The sequence below is a fragment of the Mixophyes fleayi genome, chromosome 11 (genome assembly GCF_038048845.1).
Source record: "Mixophyes fleayi isolate aMixFle1 chromosome 11, aMixFle1.hap1, whole genome shotgun sequence".
Lineage (NCBI taxonomy): Eukaryota > Metazoa > Chordata > Amphibia > Anura > Limnodynastidae > Mixophyes > Mixophyes fleayi.
In genome coordinates, this window is record NC_134412.1 from 93821620 (window position 1) to 93846150 (window position 24531).

The following is a 24531-nucleotide window of genomic DNA, read 5'->3' on the forward strand; positions in this document are numbered from 1 at the left end:
TTAAACTCAAACTTTATAGTGAGGGAACACAGACTTTATTACGTGACAGTCTCTGTGTTTGAAACTTTCCATTTCTTTCTCGCGAAGGTGCAAAAAGTGTCCTATTAAAGTATAGGGACAAAACCTGATCTCTGGCACCGCAGAAGTGATGAAAAAATTAAGTCCCTTTGCGGAAAGAAATTGGTTGTGCCCTTTCATCATCATCATCAACTAACCCTGTTAATTCACTTGCACAATCCCTTAATCTCGTTCAAATAATCTCAACCTAGCAATTTAAATCCCACTTTCTCATGCAGCTGTGAAGGTGGGCACACACGTACATTGCAAGGAACGCCCCAGTTCCGAAAAACTCCTACCGGCCAGCGCAAACTTTTGCAGTCTACAGATGCTTCCACCTTGGTCTGCAGATCACGTAATTTCCTATAAAAACATTTGTGCGCGATACCCCAGGAGAGCACTTGTGCTGTGGTTTACAATTTGCAAATAGGAGCTAACTGCTATAGGATAATGGTCACTAATTATTTAAAACCGGGTCATCCAAAAGTGGATATCCCCGTTAATTCTAACACATCCAGGCCGTCGTGCTGACGTACAGGTGTCTTAGATAAAGACGGGCGAGATCACCATAATGTGGTGAAGAGTAGATGAGAAATATGATGGAAGAGATGGGGATATTCCTGACATGAGGCTCCATAAATTAATTTTTAAGTTTGCAACAACCTGTAAACTATAAATAATTTATTCTATAGGCAGCGAATCATTTCTAGTTCCAGGTGAAGAAAGTTTGAATTAGAACATTGCAGAGAACACAACCAACAAATCAGCCGGTGTGTTACTATTATTATATATTTATTTCCTGCTCTGATCTGGGGTATTTGTGAGAAGTTAAATCCTCATTATGTTTCCTGACCAATGCATTCTAATTAGATCAACAGTTAAAAAAAAATATATATTCACAACAGCCACAGGACAGCTTTACATCTCATTAACTTCTCACTTACTATTTTCAGCAAATTTACTGATAAAAATGTGCATCTCCATTTTCCCCAGCTCGCAGCCTCATCGCCTCATATCTAACATCTCTCTTGTCGCCCTGGATGCCAGCTGTTGCCATGACAACCCGCAATAATAGAAGCTAATAAATTACAAACGAGATGCTCGTTGAGCAATTATTGTCGTCCTTTATGCAAGTTTCTTGCTAATTTCGCTCATAAGGGAAACTGCAATAAGCAAAGAAGGGATAAGAGCTCTATTTCCAGAGGATATTAGCAAACATGAAAAAAAAAGCTCTCTCCCCACTTTTAAAATCAGTGATTAAGTGATTTTGTTATTTCAGGATGTCTAAATTAGATTTTTCATGCTGTTATTTGTTTACATTTTTTGAGGCCATTCTGGAAGAAAAGGTGAAAATGAAAGGAAACGGCTACTAATGAGTATATTGTTTTATGTACAGCTCAGAGATATATCCAGATATCATCTACTTCCCCAACCTTGTACTGCTGCCAGCACATGCAATATTTAAATATTGTCTCCAGCTCATAAAATACATAGAACATAAGCTGTTGGAGGTGTTAGCGCTGGATCATGCGCTCGGAATGATGGACTATGGGACGTACTCCAACTGTTACTGTGTAAAAGCATCGAGTGCGAAGGTGCAGCCCAGGATGAATGAGTCTTTTCAGATATCTTGTAAAACGTTGGTTACTTGATCATAAGTACTATTGTTACAGTGATTTTCTATAGGAAGAGCCTTATAATAATAATAAATATAATATATAATGTACGAGTTAGACATAAGTCAGACTCTACATGAGCAGTATGTACAGAACACGGTCCATCCCCTTCCTGGGAATGCAAATATGTTTAGTTTGGTTTCACAATTTCAATAGTGACATCAATCCCTAACACCTATCTCCAAGCTTTGGACAGAATTTATTCCACTATATTTATCTCTCTTCTATTAATTTAATTCAGTCAAATGTAGAATTTAGGAGAAATTGTGTTCAATAATCGCCGAAAGAGCCGCATGTTGTCAATCATTAGCAGCAAATGTCATTCTCGTATTATGCTCTTTAGGAAGGGTGTAGATGTGTTAACCCATAAAACTTAGATTTATAGCTAAAAGTCCTCATGTTGGAAGGTTCTGTGAACTTTGGGAACGCTAGAATATATGTATAAGACACAAATCAACTGTATCATGATTCCATGCAATATTTCTGAGCCTCTCATATATTTATCAATGATCTCTTTATTATACAGCAGCAGACTGAACTCATACTGTAGCAACACAATAAATGGCCTGAAATAAAGAGTTAAACATACATTTGGGGTATTTTTCTTCCTTAATGCAGTTTAAAAAATAAAACAAAGGAGGAGAATTCAGTTCTGTGTGCTGTGCCGCTGAACATCACAGCTGCGTTCGCTGCTCACATCTCCAACATTGCAGATATTTCTATGCACCACTATGGGGTGCGAGGGACTCCACGGAGCACTGAATCGGCCAAAAAAAGTCAGGTTGGTTGCTAAGGGCAACATCCCCTTTTCTGTACAAATATCTGTGGAACAGTCTTCAAACTTGTCCCTCATTGTCAACACACACAGTTGTCAGGTGACTTCTTCATCATGCTAAGCAAAAATTGGCTTCACCTCCAGTTACTATACAGAAAGGGTTCTTTACAGTCAGAGCAGTACATTTAGATATTGCATGTCTAAGTCAGTGGTGATGGCTTACATGAACACAATGAAAGATTTAGGAGTAGAAAGAACATTTCCATGTTATCTGACCTGTGTATGGAGACTGTTGGACGGCTGGTTTGGGGAATAGGGTCCTCCCAAGTCATTCCTGAGCAGATTATCACTGTGCATTTTGGTTTTCAGGCAGGTAATATACCGATTGCAAAAATCCTTGCACAATTCATTCACCTTCTCTAGTTCTAGCAGATGGATTCTGAGAACCTGAATCGCCTTCACCATCTGAAAGTGCAAATTATCCCATGATACAAACTATCACTTTAACAAAATATTATAAGACAGTTAGTTTAGGAATATTAGACTAAAGCGATTAGATATCTAGTTGATACAATTCAGTGAATAGAATGATAACATGAACAAACACTTTAAAGCTGGACCTAATGCAATAAAACTAAACCAAAAAAACTAGTACTCTAAAGAGATTTTGCTTATTCTATACCTTAATTTAGGTTACAATAATGAACTTTGCAGTTGACTGTGATCTGACAGCTGTCAGATCTCTTCTGTGATATCTTTTGTTTACTCATTTTGTAAGTCTGGCCCCAGTAGTACATATTTTCCTGGCTGAAAATGGGCTTTTTGTTTTAGGCATGAGACAGTAAAATTAGTAAGTACAAGAATATAACCAGCTTCTATTATTTGAAGGATAATGCGAAGTATCTGACAAAACACAACACTGGGGGGCAGATTCCAACAACAGAACCATAAAACTAAAAAGAGTTTTATTCAAAACTGTATCAACACAAAATAGATAACCAGTCTTAAAGTTCTATATTCATAATACAGAGCTGTGATTACTCTGCCATATAACTACTTCCTGGTTGCAGCAAACCACTCCTGGAACAATCAATGCCAAAACTGGCTGCAGTTAAGGAACTGTATGTACATCAGAACAAACATGATGTTATTTATCATAAAGGATATTTATGCTCATGGACCACTGAAATGACTGGACATTTGTAAGTATCCTGCATGGGCAGTAATGGGATCCTGCAGGAGAAGGACGATGGACAGGTCGGTCACCCTCAGCGTGAATCTTACCGTATCTTATGGCTCAGATTATAGGTAAAATGTGTGAGGAGAAAATGGTTTGTGACCGGCTAGTCCTAAAGCTCCCCAAATAGCAGATCCCTCCTGTCTTTTCCTCAGGTCCCTTCCAACATCTAAACAGTCACACCCATCCTAATTTATTTGTGGAAAGAGAATGCTTCATTGTCGATCGTCATTGTGGTGTTTTTTTTTTTTAAGAATCTCTTTAATAAATCCATAATAAATGATATTAATGTTTTCCCGTTTGCATGGCACATGTGATACACCAATCTGGAGGGGACGTACTGCGATAGCTATTTTGAGACATGATTCACAGGATATATCTCAATGTGATGAACACATTTCACACTGAGAAGTAAGAATTTCAAAATAAGTTTGCTTGGCAAACAAAACTTATCTTTTTTTTATGCAATTAAATAAGATTTAGATTTTTTTTATTTTTCCATTAACTTCATTCAACAAGTTAGCGTTTGTGCCTGTATTAGTTTACAGTGACAAAAAAACCTCAACAGAGTGTTAAGAGGGGAGTGGGATGATAAAGAGTTCTCTGCGAACACCAAGCCCCCACTGCCGTGTCATCTGCCAACGGCAGCGGATTTCAAATTCCCCACTATTTATATTAATAACTGATTTAAAACCCTTTACCAATATGAAGTTACATGAAGTGGACTCATCATTTAACTGACTGATATTAAAGCCCATGTTAGAGCCTGCAGACACTTGCTCTTACACTTGGGGCGCTGTGGAAGCTGTGATCTCCTAAACGCCATCACTCTTACAGTAAACCCTGGTGATCATATCGCTAGGATTCCCTGCTGATCAGAGGTCTACCGTGAGGTATGATCGCTACCCTGTCACAAAACTACAAAACTGATATTAAAGAGAGTATTCCAAACTACACCCAGGACCGAAAAGACTGGGGCAAAGGTTAGTGCATTGCAACTGCACAAAGGAGATAAAGGTATGATAGACGGGTGTTAGGAGCAGGTGACATGGGAAGGATATGTGACATATGTGGGCAGCACGGTGGCTAAGTGGTTAGCACTTCTGCCTCACAGCGCTGGGTTCATGAGTTCAATTCCCGACCATGGCCTTATCTGTGTGGAGTTTGTATGTTCTCCCCGTGTTTGCGTGAGTTTCCTCCGGGTGCTCCGGTTTCCTCCCACACTCAAAAACATACTGGTAGGTTAATTGGCTGCTATCTAAATTGACCCTAGTCTGTGTGTCTTTCTCGGTGTGTGTTAGGGAATTTAGACTGTAAGCTCCAATGGGGCAGGGACTGATGCGAGTGAGTTCTCTGTACAGCGCTGCGGAATCAGTGGCGCTATATAAATAAATGGTGATGATGCCTCAGTCCCTATCTATCACACCTGAGTCTTCTGTGCACAGTTCCAATGCCCCATCCTTCATCTCAGCTCTTTGGGACTCTACCTACCGCCCCATGTATATAAGACACCAAATTTCCACTACACTCTTGTATTTATTAAGAGGAGTGACATTGCCAGGTTGCTTTGCCTTCAAATATATTCTTGAGACAATTCTGAGGACAGAAAAAGTGTCCTTTGTCTTAAGGTTTTGGGGACGACAACGACAGTTCTGCTCTGTAGACATTCACAGTAATGGGAGCTCTACTGTTTTACATTTTACATTTAAAAAACAAAAAGTACAATATATAGTGTAACTGAAGAACTAAATGATTTTACAGACAAAGTACCCCTTTAAAATAAGAGATGCTGCTCATTTCAATTCACAGCGGAAATGCTGTGTAAAAGAGAAAGGACAGAAAGATCTGTCTACACGATATAGACACAGAGTGACATAAATCTCTCAATTAGCTCAGATCATTTGTTGAGCTCTCATTTATGTCGCTGCCTGGCCAAGCAGTATATCTGTCCCCCTGAAGAGTTACAGGCCACTGGAAGACGTGCACAGGATTGTAAAAAACACAGATGCTGAATTAATTGACTGCGTGGCACTCTGCGGCTGATTGAGTTGATAATGGCAAGATCTGACCTTTTTCTATTTTCTAATTATGTGCATCTCGGCTGTGAGGAATACATGATTTCTCTTCTAATGATGGCTAATGTCGCTGGCCTTTTCATCATCTTTACGCCAGAACAATTTTCCAGGATTTACATGGTAGCAAAAGAGGTAGAACATAAGGTGGAGACATGAATTTAGCATCCTGGGGACTGAGAGCCATTTCCGGTCTGTTAAAAGCCAACTGACAATGTCCAGCACAAATGGTCATTATAACGAAAGGTCAACGCTTGAGCATAAAACAAAAGTCTAAATTCTACCCATCATTAAACAAACTACAAACTCTGAGTACTTTGCTGTCATTCACATTTTGTGTTTTTGAATATAAACTGACCAGATAACAGAAAGAAGAGCAGTCAGATTATACATTCTGGCACTCATAGGATGCAGCACGGTGGCTCAGTGGTTAGCACTTCTGCCTCACAGCACTGGGGTCATGAGTTCGATTCCCAACCATGGTCTTATCTGTGTGGAGTTTGTATGTTTTCCCCGTGTTTGCGTGGGTTTCCTCCGGGTGCTCTGTCTCTTGTATACAATGTCCATTGCATAGAATGCAGAAAGAAAGCTGCCAGAAGCATCACTGCCCTGTCCTGTCCCAGAGGATGGATGAACGCTGCTCTATTCATTCTCAGAGGAGTACTACTCTGCATTATCTGTATCGCCCCATAAGCCATGTTAAGTTTTAGGTAGCATGGGGGCATCCAGTTGGAGATGTCAGGCAGGCAATTGGACACATAGGATAAAAGTTATGTGTTGTCAGCATGGAGGTGGTAATGGAGGATGAAGGAGCATATAAGTTCACAGAAAGAGTTGAGAGAAAAGCAGAAGGCCAAGAAGATGAGGATCCCCAACATATAGAGGGGTGGAGGAGAGGATGTGTCAGTAGTAGGGACTCCGAATGAGCATTCAGAAAGGTAGTAGGTGAACCATGAGGTTTGGAAACGTAGGAGATGACCAGTGCTGCCAAGGCCAAAGGAATGAAGGGTGAATCAAGGAGAAGAGGGTGGTCAACTGTATAGAAAGCAGCAGAAAGGTCAAGGAGGACGAGTATGGTAAAGTGACCCTTAGGCTTAGTAATGAGTAGGTCATTGGTCACTTTATTGAGGACAGTCTCGGAGGAGTGTAGAGGACGGAAGCCCAAATGCAGAGGGTAGAAAAGAGAATGAGTGGAGAGAAAATCAAATGTTTGTATGCAAGTCGCTTGTATGTGACCCAGAGCACAAATTCTCCTAGCCCCAAAAGACAAATATTTCTCTCTCCTATCCCAAATGTACTCTCCTGTGTCCGAGTACAAATACTGCCCTCTCGCGTCCCAGACGATGTGCCTCCATCTCCTTAGTTATGTCCATATATATTACAAACCCATCTATTTCTCTGAGCTATGATCACTCATGTGAATCATAACGGTCACATTAATGGCAGCACGGTGGCTCAGTGGCTAGCACTTCTGCCTTACAGCACTGGGGTCATGACTTCAATTCCCATCCATGGCCTTATCTGTGTGGAGTTTGTATGTTCTCCCCGTGTTTGCTTCCTCCCACACTCCAAAAAACATACTGGTAGGTTAATTGGCTGCTAACAAATTGACCTGTGTGTGTGTGTGTGTGTGTGTGTGTGTGTGTGTGTGTGTGTGTGTGTGTGTGTGTGTGTGTGTGTGTGTGTGTCAATCTGTGTGTCCTTCTGTGTGTGTGTGTGTGTGTGTGTGTGTTAGGGAATTTAGACTGTAAGCTCCAATGGGGCAGGGACTGATGTGAGTGCATTCTCTGTACAGCGCTGCGAAATTAGTGGCGCTATATAAATAAATGGTGATGATGATGATGAAATGTATTCTGATTATGACAATACAGTCAAGATGTGAATAGTGGCTACCCAGCATAACCAGTCAGATGCGCAGATTGTAGATCTCAAGCAACAACAAATTACTGGCCCTAATCATCACAGGAGTTGTCTTAGGAGACAGAAGTTTCATCATCGGTCTTTAGACACTTGCAGGATCAGTGATTAGGGAAGCATGGCAGGTACTAAAACACAGTTGCCAGACCGTGTACACAAGCTCATTGAGATTTGTAATCTAGCCTGCCTTCTAAACTAGGAATTACCGGAGGTTTGCTAAAAGCCAGCAGTAAACATTTATCTAATAAATCACAACCAAGCTGCTGACTACAATGTTTCCTCTATCCAAATCAAGTGTAACACTTCCCCAACCAGTCTTAGCCTTGAAATGGAAGTGATTTTCTATGAAGACAAAGTGTTACCACTTAACCCCTGTTACGATAGTTAATCTTTACTGTCCACATCCCTATACAGTAAGCACATTACACAGTAACTGAAATGTTTATCATGTTTTATTTATATAGCTCCAATATACTCTGCAGAGCTGAATCAGGCTGCAGGATCGGGGAGTTCCATGGCCTCAATAAAAGATATATCAGTAGCATTTCTTTTATCCCACTTTCACTGACATCGTATAACACAGCATTAAGGCCCACAAGCGTTGGTTGTGGACCTCTTTATCTAGCTCCGGTAAGCTTAGCTTTTCAGACTTGGCCCCGAAAATTAATGCCATCTGAAGACAACAACCTATTGCTTGAGGTGAACAGCAATCTGGGCCCCAGACCAATCCGCGAGAACAGTGACAATGTGAGGGTCACTTTCTAAAATGTCATCTATATGAAAATCTGCACAAGACCCGACGTGCCCTACGATTTCTCCGTTCGAGCCCAGCTTGATTTTTAATCTGGGCCTCGAATTATACGTCCGGAGATGCCTTCTTTGCTGCCTGCCCACTCATGGGCGCTTTATTATGGTCATTCTCCGAGTGCTCTGTCCCCTGGCTGCCATTTACTACAGACCCTGGCTTGGGCCTACTCTTCAGGCGGTCTACTTATCTTCACTCCTGCGGTCTTCTGCTTCCCATGGCTAAATGTCAGACCTTCTCCTCCTCAAGCTGTTCCTGTATGCTGTGTCCTCCTCAAATGTCTCCTGCTCTGCTGTCCTGCTACTCCATGCCCTTTGCCACTCGTCGCTCCAGCTCCTGATGCTGCCTCCGCTCACTACACCTCCCCCTGCTCAGCCAGATTCAGTCACTATAAGCCACGGCTCTGGCCTGCTCTCCTCCTTTCTCTAAGTTCACTCCCTGGCTTGGATTCTCTCCCTGCCGTCCTCCACCAGATGGTGCTGCCTGTCCCCATGGACGCCCAGTGGACCCCCACCACCTTTTCTCCTCATTATCTCAATTCTGGTCTCCAACGCCTCATCTGCCCCCATCCCTCTCACCACCCCTCAGTGTTCACTTGGTCCCAGTCACGGTTCTCCGTTCTGTCCCTTCACCACCATCTGAACCAAGTCCACCAATGGCTACCTTTAGGTCCCACCACCTATAGCTCCGCACACGCTGCTCCCCTCTTGGCTTCACACCTATCCACCCAGCCACCATCACTCACCTCTGGACCCTCAATTCAACACCCTCTGTCCCTGCACTCTACCTTCTTACCCAGGACTCTCCCTGTTACACTGGACTCTCTCCTGAACTCAGATGCACCCTTCCCTGGACTCACCTGTACTTTCTTCCCTGGACTCACTTGGCTTCCCCTGAGTTCCTGCTCACCACCCTGAGGGCACCAGCTCCTGTGGACACTCCTGTTTTGGACTCATCAGTACCTGTGATCACTCACCACTTGCATTTAGTGTTCCCTGTCCCCTCTGCCTGGTATTGTGTGTTTAGCGTTGCCTACTTGTTTTGCTATGTACCCTGCCCTCTCCACCTGGCATTGTGTCTTTAGCGGTACCTAATTGTTTTTGCCTTGTATTTTACTCTGTCTTTATTTTTATTACTTTTATTTTTTATTTCATTACCAGCTTATTGCAGTATTGATTGCCAATTGTTGTCCTCACCTCTGCCTCTACTCTTCTCCTCCTACTCCTGATTCTTCTCCCTCAATTCTTTCCCCCTTCCACTTCCCCTTGTCTCCGGTCTCTCACCATGCCTGTGCGCTCCTATCCTATTCCCATCCTTTCCCCTAGCCCCCCCTCCCCGTCCCAGTCTTAATCCTCCCACTCGCTCCATCAACCCTGCCAATCTCTTCCTTATTACTACCCTTCCCTCCCCTTCTCCTGTGCCCTCTGGCACTCCAGATCCTTCTGTAACAGACTGCCCGCTATCCATGACCTTTTCATCTCCAACTCTCTTAATCTCCTTGCTATGACCGAAACCTGTCTCTCTTCTGCTGACACTGCTTCCCCCGCCGCTCTCTCCCATGGAGGCCTTTCCTTCACCCACTCCACCAGACCGGATGACCGTCCAGGTGATGGAGTGGGCCTCCTCCTATCCCCTAACTGCACTTTTCCAGTAATTCCCTCTGAGCCTTTCCTCTCTTTCTCCTCTGTCGAAGTCCATTCTATCTGCCTCTTCTCCCCCATTCAACTCCGTGTCTCAGTCTTATACCGCCCCCCCACCATCTCCTCTTGGATGTGTTCACACGTTCTCAAAATTAACATTGCAAAAACCGAACTCATTGTTTTCCCTCCGTCTAAGTCCACATCCCACCTGGATCTCTCCATCACTGTCAATTCCACCATCTCATCTGTCCCTTACCTCCGCTGCCTGGGCATCACCCTCGACTCCTTCCTCTCTTTTGCCCCCCACATTCAATCCCTTGCCCAATCCTGTCGCTTTCAACTACGCATCACCCGCATCTGGCCCTTCCTATCTCAGGATGCAACCAAAACCATTATCCATGCGCTCATCATTTCCCAGGTTGACTACTGTAACCTTCTCCTGACTGGCCTCCCCCGCTCTCACCTCACCCCCCTTCGTTCTATACTCAATGCAGCCTCGAGGCTTATCCTCCTTTCTTGTTGCTCTTCTGCCTACCCTCTCTGTCTTGCCCTACACTGGCTCCCCTTCCGCTACAGAATCCTTTTTAAACTTCTTACTCTCACCTACAAGGCTCTCTCCCACTCCACTGTCCCTTATATCTCCAATCTCCTTTCCATTCACACTCCCACCCGGTCCCTACGATCGGCCAAAGATTGCTGCCACTCCTCCACTCTGATCACATCATCCCACTCCAGAATTCAAGACTTCTCCCGAGCTAACCCAACCCCCCCCCCCCGCACTGGAATGACCTTCCACACTATATCCGTTTGTCCCCTAACTTGTGCTCCTTCAAACGGGCACTCAAAACTCACATCTTTCTCAAAGCCTACCAGTCTTCTACTTAACCCTCTCTCCATGCTCACTCTCATCACCTCGCTCCTCCTGCGCTTGTTCCCCTCTTCTGACTGCCTTTGTGCCAGCTGTCTGATTGCCCTCCCTTTAAGGATGTAAGCTCTTATGAGCAGGGCCCTCTTCCCTCCTGTCTCTCTACCTTCTCTTCTGCTCCAACATTACTATGATTGCTTTTGCCTGGAGCCTCTAAAGTCTTGGTATTAGTCGTTTAATGTTCTGTACGGTTTTCCCTGTATGGTCTATTGTTTGTACTGTTTGTACTGTACTGTTTGTACTGTATACGGCGCTGTGGAAACCTTGTGGTGCCCTATAAATAAATGATAAAAAAATTATAATAATAATAGACCAATCGGCGATGAGCTTTTATCTGTCTAGTGTAGCTTAGACAATGCAAGGTCTCATTGGCTTGCAATGAAGAAAACCAAAATCAATACCAAAAAATAAGACCTTTTAAATCTTACACTCATGTTTACCCCTCTCTCCTTCTAGTGGCTGGTCATATGTCATAATCAACCCAACACCCATACATGTCATTCTGATTCTGCAAACTGTAGAAATCCAGCAAACCTCAAACAAATCACCTATAACTTTGAAAATACCTTAAGTGTGCTCGACTAAATGTGCGTTCTGTTTGTATCAAACTAACTTCCATCCAAGACCTCTTCCTCTGAAACAACCTCAACGCTCTGGCAGTAACAGAAACATGGCTCAGAGTCATACACTGCCTCGCCTGCAGCCCTTTCATTGGTGGTCTCCACTTCACCCTTACCCCAAGGCCTGGAAGCGGACAAGCAGGCGAGGTTGAACTTTCCCCACATTGCACATTCCCAATTCTACCAACTGCTCCATCACTCACGCTCACATCTTGTATAGAACATACTATCTGGATTTTTAACCCGTTCTCCCTGCGTGTTGCTGTGCTCTACCATTTCCTGGACCACACCAACAAATCCTTCATCATCACCATTTATATAATCCTTGCGCATATCTCTGCCTGGCTCCCCCATTTTTATCCTATGGCATCCCACCATAATCTTATGTGATTTCAATATCCCCATTGATTATCTACATTCTCATTGTGCCTCTCTAATCTCTTCTCTTGGGCTCTCTCAGTGGACCGAATCTTCTCATTGTAATGGCCACTGCCTTGATTTTAGGTTCTCCAGAGTTTGTTCAGTTTTTGATTTCTTTAACACATATTTCTCCCTTAGATATCACCCTATCACCTACAAGCTCCCCACATCCAATCCTTTTACAAATCCTGTTACATACATCTGAGAAAAAATTGTAGAATATGTATGTATCTCACACAAGACATGTACTATTCAATTCCCTTCTTACTGGTCTTCCCCTAACCAAACTCTCACCCTTACAGTCTATGAATGCAGCAGCTAGACTAGTTTCCCTCACAAAGTGCTCTTCTGCTGCTGCTCCTCTCTGTCAGTCCCTTCATTGGTTGGCTGTATTTTCCTGAATGCAATGTAACATACAAGGACATTTATAAAACTGCACCAACATACATCTGTTCACTATTTTAAAAATGTCTCCTAACTCAACCTCTCCTCTCTGCAAAAGATCTGCGTTTCCCTTCAACACGTATAACTTGCTCCCATTTCAGATTACAGGACTTTTCTCATTCCCTCCCTCGCAAAACAAGACTTTCATCTTGAAGCAAGATTATCCAATTCTTGAAGCACCCTTGTAACCTCCTTAGGTAACATTACCCAATTACCAACCCTCTGACACCTAAACCAGCATTTTTGCATGACAATCTTACAGCCCCTCTAAGCACTTTTTCCCATTGTAATCTGGCTGGATCAATAGGCACAATTTTTTTTTTTTCTATGCAAGTTTTCACCCTTTTGCTCATTGTTATTATCCCTCTGACAATAAACAGATTGTATGCCCTTTAAAATGCAATCCCACTCAAAATGAACACAGGGAGGATCTTTAAAGGGAAGTCAGAACCATTAACATTTAGCCAAACAACAAATAAAAACTAGTGACCGTAGAATGACTGCAACTTTTAAGACAAAAGGCTCAATTAAGAGAAATTCATTTTTGAAGTCTCGCTGTAAGTTAGCAGTGTGCTCAAAACAGTACATCAATAATCTCCGTAACCAAGTAATCCTTGCTCTGTATCACTGTTATGTGGTGTCATCTGAAACGACTTAATTATACTATAAGTCTATGCAGAAATAAAGTCATACACTGACTATTATACCCTTCAAAGTATAAACCATGTAAATCTGCTGTTGGGAGCAATGAACCTAGGGATTCTTTAGAAATGCCATGTAATCCAACATTCCTTCACAGTCCAGCATTAGCGGAGTACAGTATATTTCACCTATCACTATAAATCCTCCACAGTCAACACTCTACACCAACCACGGCCGTCACCCGGCACTGCCCCCGTCATCACCCAATGCCGTGTACTGCCGCTACCCTGCGCTGTCACCGGAACTACGGAGAACTGTATATTTCACCTATCACTATAAATCCTCCACAGTCAACACTCTACACCAACCACGGCTGTCACCCGGCACTGCCCCCGTCATCACCCAATGCCGTGTACTGCCGCTACCCTGCGCTGTCACCGGAACTACGGAGAACTGTATATTTCACCTATCACTATAAATCCTCCACAGTCAACACTCTCCACCAACCACGGCCGTCACCCTGCACTGCCCTATGTCATCACCCAATGCCGTGCAATGCCGCTACCCTGCATGATCACCGGAATTACAGAGAACTGTATATTTCATCTATCACTATAAATCCTCCACAGTCAACACTCTACACCAACCACTGCTGTCACCGTGCACCGCCCTATGTCATCACCCAATACCGTGCACTGCCCCCGTCATCGCCCAATGCTGTGTACTGCCACTACCCTGCATGATCACCGGAATTACGGAGTACAGTATATTTCACCTATCACAATAAACCCAACACCGTCAACACCCTACACCAACCACTGCTGTCACCGTGCACTGCCCCCCCCACCCCAATCACCCAATGCCGTGCACTGCCGCTACCCTGCGCTGTCACCGGCCTACACCAACCACTGCTGTCACCGTGCACTGCCCCCCCACCCCAATCACCCAATGCCGTGCACTGCCGCTACCCTGCACTGTCACCGGCCTACACCATCCACTGCTGTCAGCAGTCAATCTATTCTATCAACTTGCACCATATGTACCCTTTACCGCCTGATGCCATCACTCTGCACAGTCCACTGTAGTTATTGAATACCGTCCAATGCCTACTATCATCACCACTCACTGTCTGCTGCCATCACCCTATACCTTTCACTATCAACACCCTATATTGTTCTTTGCTATCACAATGCACCTTCCACTATTGCCTTGTATGTCCACTGCGGTACAATGTGCAGGACATATTATAAACTTTATACACCACTAAGAGGAGGAGGGTGTCTCCTGGGTTCCTGATACATATGTATACTGGTCCTCAGAATGGAACACTGCATTGTATACTGGTCAGACTGGACAGACTTGAATTTGATCTAACTCTGCAATATTCTGAAATATTACCAGCTGTGTAAAACCACAGGCAAAAAACAGACAATGTCCCCTGTTGTCATGTGGGATGCGTGCTGGCTCAATGTACCTCAGAGCATTTCTCTCTGGTTGTGCCTCATACATCAAAATATTGATAGCAACTGTACCAAAATGAGACTAATATTAACTGCCAAGAATATGGACTTGTGTGTTTAAAAAGACTAGGCTAGTCCAGTATAATACCTTATGACCAGCACACATGAAAATGCAGAAAGCAGCTGTTTAGCAGGACTGCAGACCGCACCTAAGGTAACGTTTTGTGTAAGTACTGATGATGATCATTACCAGGTTGTCCAGCTCAGGGTCCTCGCTGAAGAAAGGTTTATGCTCTTGTTCCTGCTGGTGGACAAAGTTTTCGATATCCACATCAAAACTGGCGGAAGTAATGCACTCAGATCCCTGTGTGGCCTGCTCACACTTCTCAAACAGCAACGTCAAGAGCGGGAACAGGGGGTGTCTGGGGGAACACAGAATATTTTCAAATTAGTATTGACCATGAATGATAACTGAGGCAACACCCACAAGAAAAAGTCCAACAGTGAAAAGCTCTCTCCAAATATATGAATCAAACTATAACAGTCTAAGTAGAATACCCTACAGCATCAACAACAGTCTAAGTAGAATACCCTACAGCATCACAACAGTCTAAGTAGAACACCCTACAGCATCAACAGCTTCTTCAATGTCCTTGTTAAAGTTAACAACGACAACTCAGCTGCTGGCATTGTAGGTATGACATAATGGACAGTGCACCCAATATTAACAATGTAAGTAAAATTCACAATGAGGACTTATGTAACCAGTACACCACCCAAAATATAACACAGTTCTTGCTCACTAAAATTCACTGCTGGTGTACAGTACTTCAGTATGAAATCATTTACTCATATATTGCCACTATATAAACAATAATAATAACACCATCACCATAAATTCAAGGCAACAATAATAGATGTGTAAAAGTAGCAGAGCTCCCAATGTCCAGCCACCGCGGACACGTCCTAGTCAACCTCAGTAGTAGGGAGTTAAGCGAGAATATCCTGTGTGACCCTGGAGATTCCTGGAGATGGAAACTTACTACTGGTGATGTTCTGCTGCGTATAAAATGATATTAGTGAAAAAAATTCTTGTTTGTAGAAGAACATCCATAGCTAACTGACCCAGGAGTACTAAAGATTGTGTGGTCACTGCCTACCAGTGCTGATGCCCAAGTCAGATGTTATTCCTTCTCCGTATTATATGCAATATTCATTGTGAAAAGGGTTCTGCTAATGTGAAAGACGTAGACTGAATACAATGCAGGTCCTTTACATATCACAAAATCTTCACCGCACAGAGTAAAACCTGCTTTGGACCAGCCCTGATTTGTGTCCGCCTATATCTCTGCTATATTATCGGAGGAAGAGGACGGCATTTGTGGGTTGGGAAGAGTGAAGGTGTTTCTAGTACAGAGCAGACACACACAGGTAAAGGACAGAGCAGACACACACCGGTAAAGGAGAGAGCAGACACACACCGGTAAAGGAGAGAGCAGACACACACCGGTAAAGGAGAGAGCAGACACACACCGGTAAAGGAGAGAGCAGACACACACCGGTAAAGGAGAGAGCAGACACACACCGGTAAAGGAGAGAGCAGACACACACCGGTAAAGGACAGAGCAGACACACACAGGTAAAGGAGAGAGCAGACACACACCGGTAAAGGACAGAGCAGACACACACAGGTAAAGGACAGAGCAGACACACACAGGTAAAGGACAGAGCAGACACACACAGGTAAAGGACAGAGCAGACACACACAGGTAAAGGACAGAGCAGACACACACAGGTAAAGGACAGAGCAGACACACACCGGTAAAGGACGGACAGAGCAGACACACACCGGTAAAGGACGGACAGAGCAGACACACACCGGTAAAGGACGGACAGAGCAGACACACACCGGTAAAGGACGGACAGAGCAGACACACACCGGTAAAGGACGGACAGAGCAGACACACACCGGTAAAGGACGGACAGAGCAGACACACACCGGTAAAGGACGGACAGAGCAGACACACACCGGTAAAGGACGGACAGAGCAGACACACACCGGTAAAGGACGGACAGAGCAGACACACACCGGTAAAGGACGGACAGAGCAGACACACACCGGTAAAGGACGGACAGAGCAGACACACACCGGTAAAGGACGGACAGAGCAGACACACACCGGTAAAGGACGGACAGAGCAGACACACACCGGTAAAGGACGGACAGAGCAGACACACACCGGTAAAGGACGGACAGAGCAGACACACACCGGTAAAGGACGGACAGAGCAGACACACACCGGTAAAGGACGGACAGAGCAGACACACACCGGTAAAGGACGGACAGAGCAGACACACACCGGTAAAGGACGGACAGAGCAGACACACACCGGTAAAGGACGGACAGAGCAGACACACACCGGTAAAGGACGGACAGAGCAGACACACACCGGTAAAGGACGGACAGAGCAGACACACACCGGTAAAGGACGGACAGAGCAGACACACACCGGTAAAGGACGGACAGAGCAGACACACACCGGTAAAGGACGGACAGAGCAGACACACACCGGTAAAGGACGGACAGAGCAGACACACACCGGTAAAGGACGGACAGAGCAGACACACACCGGTAAAGGACAGAGCAGACACACACCGGTAAAGGACAGAGCAGACACACACCGGTAAAGGACAGAGCAGACACACACAGGTAAAGGACGGACAGAGCAGACACACACAGGTAAAGGACGGACAGAGCAGACACACACCGGTAAAGGACGGACAGAGCAGACACACACCGGTAAAGGACGGACAGAGCAGACACACACCGGTAAAGGACGGACAGAGCAGACACACACCGGTAAAGGACGGACAGAGCAGACACACACCGGTAAAGGACGGACAGAGCAGACACACACCGGTAAAGGACGGACAGAGCAGACACACACCGGTAAAGGACGGACAGAGCAGACACACACCGGTAAAGGACGGACAGAGCAGACACACACCGGTAAAGGACGGACAGAGCAGACACACACCGGTAAAGGACGGACAGAGCAGACACACACCGGTAAAGGACGGACAGAGCAGACACACACCGGTAAAGGACGGACAGAGCAGACACACACCGGTAAAGGACGGACAGAGCAGACACACACCGGTAAAGGACGGACAGAGCAGACACACACCGGTAAAGGACGGACAGAGCAGACACACACCGGTAAAGGACAGAGCAGACACACACCGGTAAAGGACAGAGCAGACACACACCGGTAAAGGACAGAGCAGACACACACCGGTAAAGGACAGAGCAGACACACACCGGTAAAGGACAGAGCAGACACACACCGGTAAAGGACAGAGCAGACACACACCGGTAAAGGACAGAGCAGACACACACCGGTAAAGGACAGAGCAGACACACACCGGTAAAGGACAGAGCAGACACACACCGGTAAAGGACAGAGCAGACACACACCGATGCACCACGTTTTGCAGAGTGAGATTACTGTAATAAGATAACGGGTTGAGAGGGTGTATTTTTATGGGTGTTCCATGGTGTGCAGTGGGGCACAATTCCCATTCTGCAAAAGTACATTTTCACCAGCTGAGAGCTGCCGGTCTTTGGGTCTCGCCCTGTATGGCTTGCATTCTACACCCCTATGTTGCACTTTGGCGGAGGAGTATATTGCTCACTTCGATCAATTTGAGTCACACACAAAAGGAATAAAGACAGTCCAGAGTACAACAGTAGGTGCCTGTAGATCACCTCCAGTGTGTATGTCCAGCAAATAAGGCAGGGTTATCGGTCAAGGCACATTGTACGTAGGATTACGTATCTCAGATTACATTAAAAACTAAAGAACAGGATGTTTTTGGTTAGAGCTCCACCTATGGAAATCTGTTTTCTCTCATTTTCGTGGACACAGTCAGTCATTCACTGCTTACAACCAGGAATCCAGGGCCTTCAGTTTATGCCTATTGTAAATATTTCTTCAAATTCAAAAGGCAGTCATAGCTCTGGAGAGTATAAAGTCTACTGGAGTAAAGGAATGTCCCATGACTGATGGGAGGTGGAGGTGTGTGTGTATACACACACATACACGTATACATATACGCACTCACACATATACTCTATCACTTATGCAACAAAGATCACCTATTTTCCTTCAAATGTCAGATTAAATTTACAGAGATTGGGCAAGTCCAACCTTAATGACATCCCTTTTATTAAACTTTTCAGTTTTCCTCCTAAATACCGCATGGTTTACCCTCATTTGTGACTTATATAATCATGAGAGTGAGGGGACATAGGGGAGGGTCTCTTGTATTACACCTAGTAATGCACTTTTCTGCCAAGAACAAATGAAAGGTGCAAAACGTTTCCCATTAAAAGTAAAGGACTAGACACCGGAGGAGCAGTAATGGCTCCGCAATCCTCCCTACAGCAAGGAAACATAAAAATCTTCCTTGTGACCCCTTTTTACTCTCTTTTGCACCACAAAGCAAAATATTGTTTTTGCAATGCTCTGCACTTACTCAATACAAGAACTGTCCCTTACATCAGCCAATGCGGACTTCTGTTGCTCCACAAAATGCCATTGTCTTGCTCCACAAACTGATGGATAAATCCATCCACCACATAGGATTGTGCACCGCGCCTCAGCAGCTCTGAGCATGGAAAGTTAGACTGAGGCAGTCAAATAACCAAAACCGTAAATGCATTTGTGCCGTGGGTTGTGCGGCACCTAGAACGTGTATAAATCTCTCCAGTCTTACAAGCCAGTCTGAGATGATATTACAGGCCCCAGCAGGGTGCTGTATGCAGTCATGTCAAACCAACTCCCTCCAATTAAAACAACTTTCCAAATGTCATACTCTGTATCTGGATATTGTACAACACAAACAGCATTTTCCTCTTCTGCACTGTAAAATACTAACCAGCCTGCAAAGTGCCTGAGGTATAAATGAGTGTCTGTAATGAAAGGGTTAAGGAGTTTGCAAGGTCTAATTTGCAGGCTCTAATGCTGCATCATATTATAGAGTAATCTGCACTGATCCCAGTTTAATGCAAGGCTCTGAGTCCTTAACAGAGAGCATAAAGCACAGCCTCGCCTGCCGTAATTTAGGCAGCCCTGCAGGGGCTTAGCCCAGGGATATGAAAGACAAATTCCAGACTGTGTTATGAATTATTGCGCCTTATGAACCTTCCAACTCTCAACAGATGCCTCCTGCCATTTAAACAGCCACTAGATCAATTAGAAATGAAAAGGCACAAATCGACCCAGTGCAAGGGCACACAATTACCAGAAACTAATAACCCAAGCAGCAGAGCCAGGTGGTAGGAGTTCATAGGCGCGCCCCCAACCCCTGCACAACTTTATGGAGAGAATTAAACATCGAGAGCTGGCTGGGGAGGGCTGTAATCCTGAAACTACAACAAATTCCATGCCAGTGATTAAACAGAGGGACAAGGAACGAGTGAGTGCTCTAGATGCTGTTACTAACAGGTGAGCAGACATCTATTACAGGAGATGAATTGGGTTTTATACACCATACATAAGACCATGATCTGTGTTTTATAAGGGTGACTGCAGAGTACAAATATTCACAGACTGCCACAGACATACTAGTACTGCACAGAGAGTACAAGCTGCGGTAATGCAGCTTCCCAGCAGATTTTGGGGCAGATTTATCAAACCTTCAAAAAAGAAAAGGTGGAGGTGTTGCCCATAGCAACCAGATTCTAGTTATGTTCTAGAATGTACTACATAAATGACAGCTAGAATCTGATTGGTTGCTATGGGCAACAATTGACACAATTCACCCATTGATTGTAAGAATAATATATTCAGGAAGTTACCACAGTATCAATGGTGCAACTGGAAGGTCTGGGGCCCGATCATGGCACCTTAGAGGATGCGCAAAAATCAGGACTTTTTTTTATTTTTTTTGCCCACTAAAGTTGTGGACAATCACTTAAGTGGAAACGGGAAACTCCCCCCAAAATATGCCTGGCCACCTCATTTCATTCTGACATCTTATCCCGCAACACAGTAGCATCAGGTGCATTATTGGGACTATCCTGCATTCTGCACAGCTTCTCCAATCAAAGGGAATAACATCCTGCAACTCACAGTCACCTACTTGACATAGTAACCAGTGTGTGTAGTGGTAAAAACAGACACAATCATGTAAAACTAAGTGCATGACCCCACAACACACAAAAAAAAGCCAGCAGGTTTATTTGCATTAATAGATCACCTATATTATGAGATTAGAAGTCACTTATCAATGAGTTAATGAACAAGGAATAATTTTTATTGGTTAATAAAAATCATATCTCTAGCTTATTATTAAATTCTAAAGTTACAATAATCCACATACGCTGGTAGGATGCATCGTAGAGGCAATACAATAAGGAAACTGGTAGACAGGCTGAGAATCTGTGGCTTTCTACCTCTGATGTACACACACACTACATTATAATATATATATATATATATATATATATATATATATATATATATATATATATATATATATATATATACACATATATATATACACATATATATATACATATATATATATATATATACATATATATATATATATATATATATATACATATATATATATATATATATATATATATACACATATATATATACACATATATATATACACATATATATATATATACACATATATATATATATACACATATATATATATATACACACACACACACACACACACACACACAACTGGTAAAATCATGGCAACATGCAGAAAGGGCTGAGATGAAGTGAAGCATTCATGGTGGGAGAGGGTTAACCGGCCGTAGGATATGAAAGGTAAATAATTCTCTCCCTTTCTGCACTATTTCTGGGGCGAGTTTGATCCTCGTCAGCACAGAACAAATAAAAGGGCTGAACTGGCATGACATTTTACTGCAGACGAAGGGTCGTTTGCAGCCACTAATAAAAAGGATTTGACACAGGCTAATTAAGAGGAATGCATTTCTCTAATGGCCTAATTGAGCGCATTCAGCACTGCTCTGCCTGGGAGCCAGCACGGGAAATGAAAGCCAGAGGCTCTGCTACATATAAATGCTTCCTCCGTGTATTTCCTCTCCAATTTCAGTCCTAAAGAGGAAAATTAAAATGGTCAGGAGGAGGCATGGGTAAAATACTGCAGAGTAAGTAGGTATATGTATCCCCACCATGACCCACAATGTGAGTGTACACCTCCAATGTCTCCCTAAATTCAATTTAATTACTAAAACATAAATTGACAAAATGACAGTAATTCACCCTACCAAAGTAGCTCCTCAAAACCACAAACCCATCTCCCCGATAAAAAAAAAAAAAAAAACACACAAAAACTGTGCTCCATGGTTAGTCCTCCCAAAAATTTCCTTCCAAGTATGCCTTTACGTCTTTCAATTTCTGATGGACATTTCTCAAACTCCTGCACACGCTTCTCAATCTCTACCCTGACTTTCAGAGCTCTACTGCACCTCAAGACCATGCAAATTATATTCAATCTCTACGTGGACTCCGGTGAAGCTTTGAACATCTCTCAAGTTCCTGCACTTGCTACACAACCTCCACCCTAATTCCTCTCAGGTCTAGTGAACATCTCTCAAGTTCCTGCACTTGCTACACAACCTCCACCCTAATTCCTCTCAGGTCTGGTGAACATCTCTCAAGTTCCTGCACAAGCTACACAACCTCCACCCTAATTCCTCTCAGGTCTGGTGAACATCTCTCAAGATACTGCACAAGCTACTCAATTGCTATCCTCACTCCTGTCAAGCTCTGGTGCACAATGATCATGTTCTTGAGCTTCTCAATCTACACCAGGACTCATCTCCGTTCTGGTGAACATCTCTCAGGTTTCTGCATTCACTACTCAATCTCCAACTTATTCTTCTCAGTCCTGGTGCACATCTTTCATGTTCTTGATCAATCTACAGAGGGCGATAGTGTTCCTATCAAAGTATGAAGTAACCATCTTGCGCCTTGTTTTGCAAAACTGTGCAGAAAGAGGATTTAATTTTGGGGGGAGAAATTAATGAAATTAGGTAAAGAGGTGGAGAGTGCACATTTTAGGGGCCTTACTAGCTGTGCAGCTCTTTCCACTCTGCTAACAGAGATCACCCTAAACCTCTAATCCAGTGATGGGGCAGCATTGTGCAGCTCTCTAACCTTCAAAATGGCCAAACATTACCCTTCATCATTTATTTATATAGCTCCACTAATTCCACAGCGCTGTACAGAGAACTCACTTACATCAGTCCCTCCCCATTGGGGCTTACAGTCTAAATTCCCTAAGACACATAGACTAGGGTCAATTTAATAGCAGCCAATTAACCTGCCAATATATTTTTGGAGTGTAGGAGGAAACCGGAGCACCCGGAGGAAACCCACGCAAACACAAGGAGAACATACAAACTCCATACAGATAAGGCCATGATTGGAAAACAAACTCATGACCCCAGTGCTGAGAGCTAACCACTGAGCCACCAAAAATCTCAGTAATAAGATAAAACAATATATTTAATCAAAGAAAGACATAACATATCAGCAGCATATTAAACAAGTGTTACACCCTATAACAAACATATCTCATAATAGAGGAGCTGGGGGCCGTAGGGGAAGGTTTGTAGTGTTGCCTGTTGCCCATCACTGCTCTAATCAGACCCATTACATGCCTTCATATTGCACATTCTTTGATGCACGCCAAGGAATGCAATTAAAGGTTTCATATACCCAAAATTGCCACATGTAATAAGGACAGTTCTCACATCACATCACTATCATGGTTAATTTAAGGCTAAACCGAGAAGTATTTTAGGGGCAAAATGGAAACATTTATTTCATTGAAAGGGATGGTACTAAAGTGGAAGGAGATTGCAAAGCTTACACTCCTGCCTAGGTGTGAGCGGGTTCGGATTCTTGAAATCCGAACAGTGCCGATCCGAGCACTGTTCGGGATTCCCGCCCGTCGCAAAACTCAGATTGAGGCAGAACGTCATCATCCCATCGTCGGATCTCGCGAGATCCGGATTCATATTATTCCCCGCTGCCCGCCGCCATCTTCACTCGGGCATTGGAGAGGGAAGAGGGAGGGTGTGTGGTGGTGTCCTCTGTCCTGCTCAGTCCAGTGGTGAAACACACAATTATACAGCTCTGGTGTGAATTCCTTATCCCAGTGAGCCTGTCTGATCCAATTATCAGGGACAGTGTTTACACTACGTATAGGAAGGATTAAGAAGGAGCTGTAGACAATAGACAGCTACCATCCCTCTTGAGTATGTGATCCTATTACTAACAGATCACTAATACTATATGTTTAGTCTGGATCTCGTAACTTATATATAGCAGGTATTATAGAAATTATACTATTTATCAAATAAATATACTATTGATCTATTATTTCTACAGTGGCGTGCTAGGGTAGTTCTCAGCTACCTTTTTTAGCAGTTTATTCCATATTTACACGAAAATGCTTACATTCCCCTTTTTTAATATTTCGCTATTTCATTTGTATTAACAAATAAGGAGTGTTTAAGTCCACTGATCCTGCCGTATAAGTCCAGTGGTACTGCTGTTTAAGGCCACTGATCCTGCCGTATAAGTCCAGTGGTACAGCCGTATAAGTCCAGTGGTACAGCCGTATAAGTCCAATGGTACAGCCGTATAAGTCCAATGGTACAGCCGTATAACTCCAGTGGTACAGCCGTATAACTCCAGTGGTACAGCCGTATAACTCCAGTGGTACAGCCGTATAACTCCAGTGGTACAGCCGTATAACTCCAGTGGTACAGCCGT

The 24531-nt window shown here is 43.8% G+C and overlaps 1 protein-coding gene across 1 annotated transcript in view; it reads right to left on the bottom strand.

The window, feature by feature from the left end:
- The window catches only part of PKNOX2 (PBX/knotted 1 homeobox 2), a 202754-nt gene that overhangs the window by 33102 nt on the left and 145121 nt on the right, over nt 1-24531 (bottom strand). Inside the window, 2 exon segments of the mRNA XM_075190372.1 lie at nt 2785-2973; nt 14941-15112. Coding sequence (XP_075046473.1) covers nt 2785-2973; nt 14941-15112 — 361 coding nt within the window.